Source organism: Dysidea avara, chromosome 5, assembly GCF_963678975.1.
Source record: "Dysidea avara chromosome 5, odDysAvar1.4, whole genome shotgun sequence".
In the NCBI taxonomy this organism is placed as follows: domain Eukaryota; kingdom Metazoa; phylum Porifera; class Demospongiae; order Dictyoceratida; family Dysideidae; genus Dysidea; species Dysidea avara.
In genome coordinates, this window is record NC_089276.1 from 18,731,178 (window position 1) to 18,748,488 (window position 17,311).

General features: G+C 39.0%; 1 protein-coding gene across 1 annotated transcript in view; it reads left to right on the forward strand.

Annotated features, from left to right (window-relative positions):
• LOC136255071 (uncharacterized) overlaps positions 1–15,866 on the forward strand; it is a 20,522-nt gene extending 4,656 nt beyond the window's left edge. Inside the window, exons 3-9 of the mRNA XM_066047791.1 lie at positions 12,263–12,314; positions 12,381–12,581; positions 12,638–13,250; positions 13,304–13,989; positions 14,040–14,167; positions 14,233–14,872; positions 15,151–15,866. Coding sequence (XP_065903863.1) covers positions 12,263–12,314; positions 12,381–12,581; positions 12,638–13,250; positions 13,304–13,989; positions 14,040–14,167; positions 14,233–14,872; positions 15,151–15,866 — 3,036 coding nt within the window. The remainder of the gene's footprint in view (positions 1–12,262; positions 12,315–12,380; positions 12,582–12,637; positions 13,251–13,303; positions 13,990–14,039; positions 14,168–14,232; positions 14,873–15,150) is intronic.
• The last annotated feature ends 1,445 nt before the right edge of the window (positions 15,867–17,311 follow it).

Here is a 17,311-nt window from a genome sequence, read left to right on the forward strand (position 1 = left end):
TGTGCCAAATTTCAGCCCAATCCGAGCATGCATTCGTGTTTTATGGCGAATTTTGCGAAGTGTGCGAAATGAAGATGAAGAAGAAAAAAACGAAGAAATTAAAACGAAATTGTGTTCGTTCGTATCTCGGAAATGGCTTGACCGATTTTCTTCAAATTTGGTAAGTAGACTCCCCTAACTGGGAGGCACGTCTCTAGCAAATTTAGTTCCAATCGGATAAGGGATCACAGAGCTACATAGGTGTGAAAATTGCGAGAATCTTTCATAGAAATTATGGATGAAATTAAAGACTAAAAGTCATGTGATACTGTACTGCACATTACATAATATACTTATATACTATCTAATCCAAAACAGCCAAGCTGTAAAAAAAGTGTGCGGCCCTCAGAAAGGCTATGGTGAAAAAAGATGTGAAATCCAAGGTGGCGGCCAAGAAATGGCTGTGATGGTAGGTTAATGGTAAAAATTTTAATAATGACAATTCAGGTAAATTTTGTGAAGCGGCACAAAAATTCACCTGAATTGTCGTTATTAAAATTTTTACCATTAACCTACCATCACAGCCATTTCTTGGCCGCCACCTTGGATTTCACATCTTTTTTCACCATAGCCTTTCTGAGGGCCGCACACTTTTTTTACAGCTTGGCTGTTTTGGATTAGATTTCATTTCTTTTTGTATTTGTATACCCCAAAACCGGCCTATGGCCAGCTTTGGGACTTTTTTAACCTATGTTTTTTTTCTTTACTACAGGAAGAAGTAAAAATGAAGTAGATATACTTTAAATATTTTATCAGTAAATGTACAAATTATATATATAATACATATGTGACCGGATTTGCAAAAAGGGGCCTTCCACACACATCCAATTTGCCAACTTTGACAATTGATAACTTCAGATTGGAAAGAGCTATTGCCTTGAAATTTGGGCAGTGGTGATTTCTTTGCAGCTGAACTCTCCACATGATGGTTTCTTTGTAGCTGAACTCTCTACAAGGCAATTTCTTCTAGCTGATCTCTCTACAGGGAGATTTGTTTGTAGCTGTACTATCTACAAGGTAACTTCTTCTAGCTGATCTCTCTAAAGGGTGATTTGTTCGTAGCTGAATTCTGTACAGGTGATGTGTTTGCAGCTGAGCTCTTTACAAAATGGTTTCTTTGTAGCTGAACTCTCTACAAAATAACTTCTTCTAACTGATCTTTCTACAGGGTGATTTGTTTGTAGCTGAACTATCTACAAGGTAATTTCTTCTAGCTGATTTCTCTACAGGGTGATTTGTTTGTAGCTGAATTCTGTACAAGTGATTTGTTTGCAGCTGAGCTCTTTACAAAATGGTTTCTTTGTAGCTGAACTCTCTACAAGGTAACTTCTTCTAACTGATCTTTCTACAGGGTGATTTGTTTGTAGCTGAACTATCTACAAGGTAATATCTTCTAGCTGATCTCTCTACAGGGTGATTTGTTTGTAGCTGAATTCTGTACAGGTGATTTGTTTGCAGCTGAGCTCTTTACAGAATGGTTTCTTTGTAGCTGAACTCTCTACAAGGTAATTTCTTCTAGCTGATCTCTCTACAGGGAGATTTGTTTGTAGCTGAACTATCTACAAGGTAACTTCTTCTAGCTGATCTCTCTACAGGGTGATTTGTTCGTAGCTGAATTCTGTACAGGTGATTTGTTTGCAGCTGAGCTCTTTACAGAATGGTTTCTTTGTAGCTGAACTCTCTACAAGGTAACTTTTCTAGCTGATGTCTCTACAAGGTGGCTAGTTTGTAGCTGAACTCTCTACATGGTGGTTTCTTTGTAACTGAACTTTCTGCAAGTTGACTTCTTCTAGCTGATCTTTCAATAGGGTGATTTGTTTGTAGCTTCACTCTCTACAAGGTAACTTCTTCTAGCTGATCTCTCTACAGGGAGATTTGTTTGTAGCTGAACTCTCTACAGGTGATTTGTTTGAAGCTGAACTTTCTAAATGATGGTTTCTTTGTAGCTGAACTCTCTACAAGTTAACTTCTTCTAGCTGATCTCTCTACAGGGTGATTTGTTTGTAGATGAATTCTGTACAGGTGATTTGTTTGCAGCTGAGCTCTTTACAGAATGGTTTCTTTGTAGCTGAACTCTCTAAAAGGTAACTTCTTCTAACTGATCTTTCTACAGGGCAATTTGTTTCTGGCAGAATTTTCTACAGGGTGATTTCTTTGCAGCTGAACTCTCTACATGGTGGTTTCTTTGTAGCTGAACTCTCTACAAGGTAACTTCTTCTAGCTGATCTCTCTACAGGGTGATTTGTTTGTAGCTGAACGATCTACAAGGTAATTTCTTCTAGCTGATCTCACTACAGGGTGGTTTCTTTGTAGCTGAACTCTCTAAAAGGTAACTTCTTCTAACTGATCTTTCTACAGGGCAATTTGTTTGTGGCTGTATTTTCTACAGGGTGATTTGTTTGCAGCTGAACTCTCTACATGGTGGTTTCTTTGTAGCTGAACTCTCTACAAAGTAATTTCTTCTAGCTGATCTCTCTACAGGGTGATTTGTTTGTAGCTGAATTCTATACAGGTGATTTGTTTGCAGCTGAGCTCTTTACAGAATGGTTTCTTTGTAGCTGAACTCTCTACAAGGTAACTTCTTCTAACTGATCTTTCTACAGGGCAATTTGTTCGTGGCAGAATTTTATACAGGGTGATTTCCTTGCAGCTGAACTCTCTACATGGTGGTTTCTTTATAGCTGAACTCTCTACAAGGTAACTTCTTCTAGCTGATCTCTCTACAGGGTGATTTGTTTGTAGCTGAACGATCTACAAGGTAACTTCTTCTAGCTGATCTCTCTACAGGGAGATTTGTTTGTAGCTGAACTCTCTACAGGTGATTTGTTTGAAGCTGAACTCTCTAAATGATGGTTTCTTTGTAGCTGAACTCTCTACAAGTTAACTTCTTCTAGCTGATCTCTCTACATGGTGATTTGTTTGTAGCTGAATTCTGTATAGGTGATTTGTTTGCAGCTTAGCTCTTTAAATAATGGTTTCTTTGTAGCTGAACTCTCTCAAGGTAACTTCTTCTAGCTGATGTCTTTACAGGGTCACTAGTTTGTAGCTGAATTCTCTACATGGTGGTTTCTTTGTAACTGAACTCTCTACAAGGTAACTTTTTCTAGCTCATCTTTCTACAGGGTGATTTATTTGTAGCTGAATTCTTTATAGGTGATTTATTTGCAGCTGAGCTCTTTAAAGAATGGTTTCTTTGTAGCTGAACTCTCTACAAGGTACCTTCTTCTAGCTGATGTCTCTACAAGGTCACTAGTTTGTAGCTGAGCTCTCTACATGGTGGTTTTTTTGTAACTGAACTCTCTACAAGGTGACCTCTTCTAGCTGATCTTTCTACAGTGTGATTTGTTTGAAGCCGAACTCTCTACAAGGTAACTTCTTCTAGCTGATCTCTCTACAGGGAGATTTGTTTGTAGCTGAACTCTCTACATGATGGTTTCTTTGTAGCTGAACTCTCTACAAGGTAACTTCTTCTAGCTAATCTCTCTACAGGGAGATTTGTTTGTAGCTGAACTCTCTACATGATGGTTTCTTTGTAGCTGAACTCTTTGCAAGGTAACTTCTTCTATTGATCTCTCCACAGGGCGATTTGTTTGTAGCTGAACTCTCTACATGGTGGTTTCTTTGTAGCTGACTCTACAAGGTGATTTTTTCTAGCTGAACTATCTCTTTCCATAGTTGCATGAACTCCCTACAAGGTAACTTCTTCTAGCTGATCTCTATACAGGGTGACTTGTGTGTAGCTGATCTCTCTACAGGGTGACTTGTGTGTAGCTGATCTCTATACAGGTTTCTTATTTCTAGCTGATCTCTTGAATTCTCTTCAGGATGACTGCTCTATTAGGATGACTGCTCTATTAGAGTATCTCGATCTCGCACTTGCCGCACCAAGTTGGATTTCGTGTTATAACTCCGTGGCTTTAAGTTTGATTCTTCTACACCATTGATGAGCCTTTCTAAGATGATTACTCCATCTGTACAACGATTTTCAAAGCATTACCCTAAGCGGTTTATCTGGTAGGCGTGGCAAGCAGTCGTTTTTTTATTAGCTGATCTCGATTGCGTAATTGTTACACACTGTTGGTTTTTTCGTTGTATCGTCCTGGTTTTTAGCTCGATTTCTTTCAAACCACAAAAGGTTTGAGGTTCAATAGTTAACCTATTCACCCACCGATTTTCAGCTTCTTCCCATACGCGGTTTACCCTGTAGGCGTGACAACATATTGGTGTTATTTTTCGTGAATAATCGCTCATAACTCTTTGCCTGTTTATCGTATTCCAGCCAAAGTTGGTACCTAGATGCGCCTTTATAGTCCCCTTCTGTGTGCCAAATTTCAAGGCAATCGGATATGGCGTTCGAGTTTTATAGCAGTTTTTGTAAGTGTGCGACAAGAAAAAGAAAAATAAGAAGAAGAAGAAGAAGAAAAAAAAAACGAAGAAACTGAGCCAATTTTTGAAGTCGCATATCTCGGGAACGCGTGAATCGATTTCGCTCAAATTTGGAATGTAGAGTGCTGCAGTTTGGGGGAATGTCCACAGCAAAAATCGTCTTGTTTCATCAAGGAAGCACAGAGCTACGGAGGTGCGAAAATAGCGTTTTCTTTCTTCCTGTCAATATACTCACGGGTGTTACGCGCCGGCTTCTTGGGCCGCACGACACACTACCGTGTGTCTTGATTCACATTACATTGTCATGCACTTGTAGATTGTAGCTATATATATTATAACCAGTATGACACGCACTACATTTTTTACAGGAATTATGTGCACACACATGCAATGCATTATATATGGTATACATGTGAGATTATGACTGAGGTTTATATATATAGCCATTCAAATGGCATAAGCTATACACTGGTACACACTTATAAGGATAGCTACTTTGTTATATATTCAGTTGTCATGTATATTATTTTGTGATAGGTCAATGATGTGGAGAAATAGTAGATTAAAGATTTCCATGCAAAGTAATAACTATTGTACTGTTTATAATTAGTATAACAAATTAAAGTGTCTGATATCTTAAAACTGGGAAAACTGCTTTCTTAGCATATTTCCTGTGTATCTATCACTATTGTGATGACTGGCTTGTGTCAAGGTACATTGCTGACTTTCATAATGCAACTGGCTTCTTATGTTGCAAACAATGAAACCACACCTGTAAACTACAGCAACTACAATAGTAAAATGATAACATACTGTAACCTTGAAAGGAAGTATGTATGAAAAGAAGGGAACATGCATAACTGATCAGATTCTTTTGTCTTAAAAACTTACAGAAATGTTTATCATCCAATATGGTAGCTAGTACAGTTATTAGGGTATGCACTTTCTCGCATAAGTGCAAGGTGTCAATTTTTGATAGCACATAATGGCTTCCCTGTGTTGACTATCATAATTAAAATATACAGTGGCCAATTCTCTCAATAATTTACCAGAAATTTCTTAAAACTTCCATTTTTTAACAATTTCCCAAACTTTCTCAAAAGTTGTATTTTTTCACAAATTTCCTGACTGCAATCACTTTTAATAAAAACTTTCTCAAACTTTTTCAAAAGTTTTGCACTTTGAGCTAAAATGAATGAAATACTCTTAGAGCAGTCACAATGCACTAATAGTTTCTCTAATAGTACAGTCACTTTATGCAAAATTACTCTAATAGAGCAGTCAAAAATTAGAGATGGGGTGCTAAATGTCTGTAATTGATTGACTCATGTATAATGATTATTTCATAAATACACAACCAATTTAAATTCAGGAGATATAGATTACAAGTCTCTTGGCAACAATCACAGGTGATCCTATAATGTCATTGTGTACCCTGTTTTTATTTCCCACTTCCTCATGAATTTTAGAGCAGCAATCCAACAGAGTTCAGTCAAAAGTCAACCATTTAATTTTCGAAATTTTCTTGTGGGGGCGTCCCCCCTAGATTCTCCTAGATAGAGTATGTTCTACTTGCTGCTTGTACTTCGCACATTGTACTAGCCACATGTAGTTGCATCACTTTATTTAGCCCCCACTAGATGCCTCTAGCTTATAGCACCTATCTACAGCTTTTCACAAAAAAATGATAATCTAATCCAATCACAATAAAAATTATATAAAATCATAGAATTGTAACTTATAAAAACAATTGGTATGACAGGATGTTTAGTACAATGGCGAGATAGACATACACAGGTAAGCAAGAAGAAGTTCAATGTTAACTAGTCCTTATTCCAGTGTAGTTTTAATGACTGATGTTCTATTAAGTAGTTGACTGTTCTATTAGAGTAGTTGACTTTTCTATTAGAGTAGTTGACTATTCTATTAGAGTAGTTGACTATTCTATAGAGTAGTTGACTGTTCTATTAGCTTTTTAGCAGTTTTACTTCTGAAATATTGACCCCCTCTTCGTCCTTTCCTCTCTTGCTCTTTTAATCTCTTCATTACCCATGTGTGCTAAAGATGCAGCTGCACCAGTACAGTATACTTCTACTTGTTTTCATAATAAATTTTAGTGGAGGGGAGTGCTTTGGCACTCCATACGTCCACCCTCCTAAATCCACTCTTGGACATGCACCTAAATCATATAGTGTACTTAGTGCCTTGTGGTATCATGCAATACAATGTCTCATACAAATTGTTTATTCAGAAGTTTCAACATATACATCATTGCATCACTGTCATCATTACAACACTCACACACCAAGCTCTACCAACTATATAGGATCTCAGGGGCGGTGGAGCAGGCCAAAGAGTGAGGGGGCCGGGCCAGTTGTATAAAGCTGAAGACCAAAAAAAGGTCACTACATGCTGACAATAACTCCTCTCAACCAATTATATCTCCTTTATAACCACACATACGTAGCTAAGTAGCTTGCTACACTACTTCTCCGAATACTGTGACTGCTCTATTAGAGTATCCAGATCCTGACTGTTCTATTAGAGTATCTCGATCTTTTCTTGTAAACAGTGTCCCATAAAAGTGGGGGGAAGGCCATGGCCCCCCGTCTCCACCGCATATGTAGGATCTGGTTCCACCCAAACACAAAAACTAAAATCAACACTCATGTGACAGCTTTAAATGACTAGCTAGTCCAACTAGTCTACAAGTATGGCTAGCTATAGCTATAGCTATATTTTATATAGACTTTCACCTGGTTACCCCCCCCCCCCCCCCCCCCCCCCAAATTCCTACAAAGGAGAAATCCTATTGAATATATACTGATCTGTTTACAATCGCATAATTACAGTAGTGTAAAAAAACTGGCATCTTGATAGGAAACAGCATAATCATACATTCCAATTAATGCACTAGAGTACATACACAATAGACCACCCATGAAGGAATCACTGTAGCTAGGAACTAATAGAGAATTTTGTGGTGTTTACTGAGAAACCTTATATATATACACACTTGATCATTTTTGCGTGTAATGTAATCCTTAGGAATACAAATGCAATTCATGTGACATTTGAGGAAGACTGTGTTAACAATATTCAAGACCTGCCACAGCAAATTGGTACAGACTGAATCCAAGTACTATGATTTCATAAGATGTATACAATTTTTAGTGAGCATATAATAAAGGACTCACTGTATATGCATGGGTAAGTATAATGTAATTACTAATGTAATGCCAAAAATGTGACTATATAATAATATAATATACAGTTGCATAAATTTTTAGCTAATTCACTTTTATATTCATAATATTTTTAGGGATGAACTGTAAAGAACTTTTATTATTAAGACTTTAAATCCATCTGCAAAGGCTTAAGATGAAACATGTTTAATGCTTAACAATGGCTCACATACATGCAGGGTGGATCTGTAGGGTGGATCTGCAGGGTGGATCTGCAAGGTGGATCTGCAGGGTGGATCTGCAGGGTGGATCTGCAGGGTGGATCTGCAGGGTGGATCTGCATGGTGAAAATATTGTGGTCACTTTTTGTCCTAAAATTGTATCATAACTGTTAAAAGAGGAAGATGTGTGCATGGAGCTTGATTAATTATAGAGTGTCTCTCTGACCAAGGGCTGGACACTGTAGACTCATTAATAAATTCTCCAATGAAGACTTAAACAGTATACATGAAAAGTGTAGAATTTCAACTTTGAACAGCAGGATGTCTGTTAGAAGTATATAACTTTATGTAACCCTCACATCATCAAGATTACCAGCAAAGTCAATTCCACCAGAGTCTTCTTACAAAGAAACCTTGAGCTTAGTCAATGTCAATCTGAAGTCACAACTTGCATCTACCAGAGTTGCATCTTTAAATTTAAATCAGTATACGTACATGGAACTGAAGTATACATCAGCCTGTATATAGCCAGCTCTACAGCTACTTGAGTCAGGGGCGGATCCAGGGTTTAGCAAGGGGGGTGCATCCGGGTAGTAGGTTGTAGAGCAGGGGACTGGGGGTGCAGCCCCCTATAAACATTAAATCTGTTTAGGGGTCATCCATTATTTTCAGCCTTTACGCAAGAGTACAAAGAGTACGGCTAGGGGGAGGGGGTTAAATCACATGTACACTTATAAAATGATGAATAATCATCGTTTATATACTGTACATAGTATCAAAATTTATACAGCATGCTTTGTGAAGGAGGGAGGGGGTTAGAAAAAAGAGTACTCTTTGTACGCTTGCATAAAGACTGAAAATTATGGATGGTCCCTTAATATTTTTCAGAACTAAAAGTGGTGGTTTTATGCACAAATATATATCTAAATCATATTGCTTGTTAAGTGGACTACATTAATCAAGAGTTGTATTAGGAATAAGTGACAGTCATGAACAGTTCAGCTACTGTAGCTATAGCTATAATTATTATGGACTGTAAGAATGGCAGTACACAAGACCATGCATGTGCATTTTATTTGCAAAACACTTTTAACAGGCTAAGTGTGCCCATGCATGGGATAGTGCTACAGATGCTAGTTTTCATACCCAGCAACTGCAGTATGGAGGATTCTCAACAGTTATATGTGGTGACCGTTCTATTAGAGTATTTTACTGACTGCTCTATTATTATTATTATTATCAAATTGTTTAAAGGGATACACAAAAGGCATGTGCATGTACAAGGTGATACCTTTACATACAATCTTTACAGTTACAAAAATACAATTACAAACACAGAACAGCATACACAATACAAGTACAGAATTAAACAATCACATTAAAATAAACTGTTTCAATCTAGATCTGAAATGTTTAACCTGGCTTCGTGCCAAAATGTCCTCAGGAATAGTGTTCCACAAGAATGCCACAGATACAAAAAAACAATAACGGAAAGCATTGATAGTAGAAGAAAACAATTTTAACGTTAGGGAGTGCGACCTTGTACACAGTGTATTGAACTCAAAGTAATCACTAAAAATTATTCCAGTACGCCCCTTCCAAATATCATACAAAATTGACAGTGACAAGAATTGCTGTCTATACTGCAGGGATGGCCATTGCAATTCACTAATACAGTCATCAAATGATTTGGACCACTGATGTGATTGTGGATTCCAGGTGCTACAGATCCAGCGTGCTGCTTGCACTGCACTGATTCAATCAATTTAATGCTAGAAGAAGTAAAGGGAGACCAAACAGGACAGGCATATTCAAGATGGGGTCTCACAAGGCACCTGTACGCAATGTTCTTAGCCGAAAATGAAGCACCAAACATAATACGACGAAGATGATTGAGACAAACTGTAGCCTTATGCACACAATATTTGCAATGGTCGGACCAGTTCAATTTTGAAGTTACAAAAACACCAAGATACTTCACTTTCTGAACCCATGGCCAGCTTATCAAATGAGATCCAATATACAGTAATTAAAATGTAAAGGACAGCACTTGTTGGTGATGTTCAAGGCTTCACGCTTGAGTGGATTTAGTCATAACAACCAAGTCAAGGTCTACTCATATATCCTCCTAAGGTCCCATTGCAACAACTCGCAATCACGGCAATGTTCCGATACAAAGTAAGATCATCAGCGGACATCTTTAGATAGGAGTGTGAGATCACAGATTTTATATCATTAACATATAAAATAAACAACAGTGGATCCAAGATAGAGCCTTGGGGCACTCCTGAAATAACAGGCAACCAACTAGAATGAGATCCATTGACAACAACTCACTGAGCTCGAGTAGTTAAAAAATCCTTGATCCAGTTCAACAAATCACCAGTTATTCCAAGACTCTCCAACTTTAATAATAAACGCGAATGAGGGACAGTGTCAAATGCCTTAGAAAAGTCAAGGAACAAACAATAGCACCTCTGACGTAATTCCAAAGTATGTGCCCAATCATAGGTAGCTTCCAACAACAAATGAGTTGTTGAATGATGTTTACAAAAACCATTTTGATGATTTAATATGAGACCATGGGCCTCTAAGCATGAAGTTAGCTGTGAGTGAATTATACGCTCCATAATTTTAACAACAATAGAGGTAAGGCTGATTGGGCAATAATTGGAAGCATCACATTTATCACCCTTCTTATAAACTGGGACAATGTTGGCTGTGACCCAGTCACATGGCAAGGTACCAGTCTCCATTGACTTTGTATATAGATATGGTTGTGGCACAGATATACTCTCAGCACAGACCTTTAGCAAAAATCCAGTAATCAGATCAGGTCCACAAGCCTTACTATCATCAATAGCACATAGATAATCACATACAACAGTAGGACTGAACTCCACTGATGAAATAAGTGGAGGCACAAAATTCAATGACTTACAAAGCTCAGGAAGGTTAGAAACATCCTCTTTCGTAAAAACTGACTGAAAATATTGGTTGAAAATATTTGCTTAGCAGAGTCCTCTAGTATAGGCACATCATCGTGTCTTAGTAAGGGAATAGAATCCCTTTTACCCTTGGAAGAATTTAGCCAGTTCCAAAATTTCTTAGGATTAGAAGAGTATTGCTTAGAGAGTGACTCAGCATAGTTGCGAGAATCTAATCTTGTAAGGAAGCAAACTCTATTACTGAGTTTCCTGTAAGCAGCCAATAACCCTGGAGGTGGTGAGTGTCGAAAACGTTGAAATTTCTGAAGACGTTGATACATACGCCGCTTCTTGTAAATGAGATGGATTGTATCACAAGAGAACCAATGCTTCATGTTACTCTTTTTCCATTGGACGTTTGGGACAACAGAATCTACAGTTGAAACAAGAGATCTTTAAACAGCATCCAAGAGCTTTCAATGGTGCCAGCTAACTCCATAGTGTTCCATGGTACCTGAGGCATAACATCCGACAAAAGAGAGAGGTCGGTTCTCTTATAATTATAAAGTAACCTCTTACATGAAGACTTTCCAGGTAAGACCACTGATAATTAGAGTATCTTGATCTTTATGATTTTGGGGGAAGGGTGGCACATGCCCCCTGTACTCCCTCTTGGATCCGTCACTGTTAGTATACAACTGTCTAGTCCTCCACATCTAGTCAGTGATATTATAATGGTTCAATGCTGGTTTGTGTATAACAGAACAGCTAGTGTTAAACCATCTGAACTGGCCCACTCTAAACCTTAAAACTTAAACCAACCTATACAGCTAGTAGCTAAACATAATATATGTTTAATAATCTAATCACATGACCGACTAGCTATCTTATCCAAAGGAAATCCTGGATCTCAGGCTGTGTGGCTCCTCAGGCACTTGCCTAGACTGCAAGTTGTCTGTGGATCAAGTCACTACCTCAGTGGTCTGGCTGCATTCAACAGTTTCAGCAACATGCTTCTGACTCTCTGCTACACAGGTTTGTAGTAGCCTTCTTTGCAGGTCCCTAGTGGGATAGTGACTAATAACAATAATAATCAGTCTTGAGTTCTGCATCAACATGAGATATATAACTAGCTACAACTGGCAGTAAGATCAAACACATATTTTCCCCTGTACAGAAAACATAGCTATATTCAAGGTTCCAATTGGATACTTGTATGTCATTACATACTACTATGGCATGTTGGATGTACTGTTAAACCATACCTTATACCTTTCACAAAGTTTGCTTACTACTCATAACACTATAGGCAGCATATTCAAAATAACCCCGCAGTTTCTTGGACAACTTTGTTTGGTGAAAGGATGAGTGGAATTGATCACCAGTTTATTCACCATGTACACCCACTTGCTGCCACTTTGGTGTTAATAGCAATAAGCCTACTAGCAAGGATCAGTAGGGGGTTTATCCATGTCATTTGCCTTCTGTTGATATTGTCATACAGTTCAGTAGTGACTACTTCACTACTGCTAATGAGAACACTGACATTCTTAGATGTAGATAAAATTTACACATAGTTGGTTCTTGTCCAGCAGTTCCAGATAAATGTGTTACTGTTCCAGCAAGTCCTGTTGTATCTGTCACTGTTCCAGCAAGTTCTGAAGTACCTGTCTCTGTTCCAGCAAGTCCTGATGTATCTGTCACTGCTGCAGCAGGTCCTGATGTATTTGTTCCTGTTCCAGCAAGTCCTGATGTATCTGTCACTGTTCCAGCAAGCCCATCTGTCACTGTTCCAGCAAGTCTTGATGTATCTGTTCCAGCAAGTCCTGAAGTGTCTGTTTCTGTCTCAGCAAGTCTGTTGTATCTGTTCCTGTTCCAGCAAGTCCTGATGTGTCTGTCACTGTTCCAGCAAGTCCTGATGCTTTTACTTCAGCAAGTCCTGTTGTTGTTGCTACTCCAGCAAGTTTTGATCCCATTGTTCCTCCCACAGCAAGTTTTGGTGATGTTGTTATCACTCCTGCAAGTCTTGATCCTATAGTTACTTCCACAGCTAGTCCTGATGTTGGCACTCCAGCAAGTCCTGATGTTGTCACTCCGGCCCCCTCCTCATCGGTGGCTGTGGATACTTCAGCCATTCCTGAGTGTTCTTCCATTCTAACCTGTCCCATCTGTACTAAGTCTTGCTCTTCTTGTTCTCTATTGTGGCAACACATCAATTCAGAATCTGTGCATATTTCTAGAGCGGTTTTTCCACCTGCTGCTTTCTTTGCCAAATGCAACCATCTTATTTGCTCAGTTCCTTCCTGCCGTTGGGCCTCTCATGATCGTTATCGTAAGACAGGATGTCGACGCCTCCTTAAGCCTGGCCAACACTGTAATGCTCCTTTGATTTCAGCTTCTGACCTACCTGCTGTGTTTAGTATCCAGCTTCCTCCTAGTTCTCCATCACCTCCTTTGGTTACCTCCACCAACATACCCAGTGATCCTTTAGAGTTAGCCCTTCTTTCTGCTTCAGCTTGCTCATTTATTGGCCCACCCAATCTAGAATCAGGGGGCCTCACAGTGCTAATGGAAGCTGTCATGTTTCTACAATTGTGCACATCCCCCGTGGTGTTCGTCCATTGCTTGCAAAAGTCTTGTCAACTGAACTTTGCAATACAACTTCCTCACTTTGGGGCTTTGTGCGTCTTTTCTTGTTTGCTAAAGTTGTGTTGCGTATGCCACCATTCCGTCAACGCCGTCGTCGTTTTGTTTTAGCTTCTATGTTGATGGAACGCCTACACGTTTGGTCTCACTCTGATGGATTGTACACTCTATGGAAGCCTTTACAAGATGATCTTTGTGTCCGCAAATCCACTAGTGGTCCTCAGACTAAATCATACAATGTTTCTCGAGCTCTGTTTTGGGCACATGAAGGACGATATAGTAATGCTGTTCAGTCACTCACTTCTACTGGTGTGGCTGATAAGAATGATGATTGCGCTTTTCAAGAGCTGCTCGAATGCCACCCAACTTCTGATCCTCCTTCCTGTTCTGCTCCTGAGTCAGCTTCTTTGGTTGTTGATGAATCAGCTGTGCTCATGTGCTTGAAAGGGTTCCCTAGGGGTACCAGTCCTGGTGCTTTTGGTTTGCGTGCTCAGCATATTCTTGACACAGTCAGTGGACATACTACTTCATCTGCTGAGGACTGTCTTCATGCTCTCACTAGGTTTATGAACTTCTTGTTATCTGGTAAAGTATCTCCTCTGCTACTCCCTGGTTGTGTGGTGCCCCTTTAACAGCTCTTCTGAAAAAGACAGGGGGTATTCGGCCTATTGCTGTTGGTGAAGTCCTTCATCGCCTTGCCAGTCGGTTGTGCTGTCACTTTGTTCGTCCATTTCTTCCAGATGTCTTCCTTCCTCATGGCCAAGTTGGAGTTGGCATTCCAGGTGGCTTAAAGGGGCTATTCATGCTGTCTGTCATGCTCTATCTCAGTTGGGTGGTGATGAATCACTAGCTCTTCTGAAGATAGATATGAAAAATGCCTTTAATGAATGCAGCTGCACTGCTTTTCTCAGCCGTGTTTATAAGGATTCTCCTGAAATATCTCGTTGGGTGTACTGGTGCTATAACCAGCCTGCAGAATTACGTTTTGGCCACCGTCGTATTCTTGCTTCCACTGGTGTACAGCACGGTGATCCACTTGGTCCTCTGTTATTCTCATCAGTTTTGCTTCAGTTTCTTGGTTCCAATCCTCTTAGTGAAAATTGTCTCCTAAGTTTGTGGTATTTAGATGATGGCACTTTTATTGGGTCTAGGTCTTCTCTCCTTGCTTTATTATCATGCTTTACTCAGTCTGGGCCAAGTTTTGGCTTGCATATCAATCTATCCAAATGTGAGTTGTATTGGCCTTCTGGAGATAGCTCTTTCCCTGAATTTCCTCATGCAATTAAACGAATTAATCCTGAAAGCAGTAGTTTGGAGCTTTTAGGGTCTCCTGTGTGGGGACCACCTACTTTTTTTGATTCTTTTTTGTCTAGTAAACTTGAAAAAACTGCATCTATTCAGGAGAAACTTGCAGAACTTGGAGATCCTCAAATTGAATTGAATTTGCTTAGGAGCTGTCTCAGTATTTGTAAGACCACTCACATATTGCGCTGTGTCCCTTCTTCATCATTAGGCTGCTTTCCACCTGTGTTTGACTCTAACCTACGCAACTGTCTTAGTAGAATTTTGTGCTGTAGCATCTCTGATAATGCTTAGTCTCAAGCTACTTTGCCATTCCGGTTAGGAGGCTTGGGTTTGCGTGAGTCCCAACGCTCTTCACATCCAGCCTTTTTGAGTTCCAGTAACTCAGCCCGGATTTTGGTTCCCGTTTAGCACCAATTTTTGATGTGACTTCCTTTTTTCCAGGTGAAAATTGTGCTATCTCCTATTTCCAAAGTCTATCCATCTTGCCTTCTAACTTATCTTCCCAAAATGACTTGCAGGCTTCCCTTGATGATCAATTATTTGCAAGCATTTTCAACACTTCCACAATCCGTGACCAGGCTTGTTTACGTGCTGTTGCTCACTCCTCTGGTGTCAGCAGTGGCTGGCTGAAGGCCATCCCTCAACCAACATTGGGTTTGGCCTTTTCTCCACATGAGTTTGTTATCGCTGTCCATTTATGGTTGGGTGTTCCTCTTTTCCCATTGTTACCACTTTGTACATGTTTGTCTGTCATAGATCAGTTTGGTGACCATCTTCTTGGTTGCTCTCATGGCCCACTACGTATCCAACGCCATGATGCTCTTGTTTCTATAGTACATCATGCTCTACTGCAAGATTACCCTGGTGTTCTCCGTGAGCAAAACGTTGCCTCTTATCAATCTCGTCCTGGGGACATTTACCATCCTGATTTTATTCTAGGCCATCCTGCTTACTTTGACCTCTCTGTCAGGTGCACAACTCAGCCTTCCTTTATTTTCGCTGCTGCATCTAAGGCTGGGGTAGCTGCTGCTGCCGGTGAGGAGGCTAAGGATGACCATTATTTGGAAACTGTTAACAACCATGGTGGTGAGTTTTTCCCCTGGTTTGCGAGTCGTTTGGTGTTTGGACACCCTTTGCTTTATCAACCCTATCCATGATTGCCGACCGTACCACTGTTAAAAGTGGCATTCCCAGACAGTTAGCAAGGAAACAATTGCTTCAGTGCTTGTCAGTTACTCTCTGGTGATATAATGCCAAAATGATCCTGAGGCATTATTGCTTATGCCCAGAAGATGGCATAGACTTGTTGAACTAAGTTATTAATTAAGGTTGTTTTGTAGTTAAGGTAGCTAGTTTTGTAGTTAAAGTACTTAGTTTGGTAGTTAAGCTAGTTAGAATTTTATAATTGTCCTCCAATAATCAGGTTTGCATAGTTGGTTCATGCTATATATTAGGTATTAGGTATGCATAATATTTCAGATGTTTGATTTTTGATAATAGAACAGTTGTGATAAGATAATAATTATACATACAGTAGTTTTATTTGTAAGTGTCTTATCACATATGAGGTTCACACATGCAATTATTTTAAGCATCAGATACATAGAATTTTTAAGGATTATAAACCAATCGCAAACTTACTACAGATTGGTAAAGGTTTTCTTTTGGATAAAGATGTGTACAATTGAGTGAACATGCATATATACAGTCTCAAGCTATTAAAACCCTTTCTTGTTTACCATACTCACAACCCTGTACAGCTACCACAGACATTTTCCCTTACAAATACTTCAAAAATGTAGACTTCAATTATAGTTGTTGCTTACAAAAATCTAGGTACTCTAATAAAGCAGTCTACCACATTATAAAAGCAGTATACATGCCTATTGCCCTTATATGCCCATGGTCACTAAGGTTACTATTTTCACTGTGTAAATTAAGTAGCTATTACAGTTTGGATGGATGTGATAGTTAAATTATATTATTGTATGTATACACATCCTGTAATGTAAGGGTTCTGTGTAATTTCATTGTTAGGTTTTCTTTCCCTTTCAGTATCCTGGTAAAGTATTTATAAAACACTACCTTTTATGGTATGCTTCATGTGTGTTTTGGTGTGGTTAGTTGTAAGTTAGTCTAATAGTGCAAAGTCATCAAATGGAAGGTTGCTTAACGATCGATAAACAGGAACCAAATAACAAGAAGTTTAAGCCTATTGGCCATTATAATTATTTTGTGTTCACAACAGTTAAAATACAATACTCACTTTGTACACACTGTGTTTGGCCCACTGATGTACATAAGATAAAAGTACCAAACTCATCCCCACCAATTCATGAAATTGTTATTGACTTTATATTAGCCTTTTAACCCCCCCTTAAAGAAGCTCTATCCTTTTGTCAAGACATTTCATGATTAATCTAGCTACACATAATTCCTTGACATCTGTGGTACCAAAGCTGGGCACAACTACTCTTGCCTCTACCCCTTTCTATATAGTAATTGGAAGATCATTTAGTAAAATATGTATGAAGATTATGAGAGATTGACAAGTACATGTGTTATTATAAAAGTCATTGTGATGAAGTGGTATCACTACAAA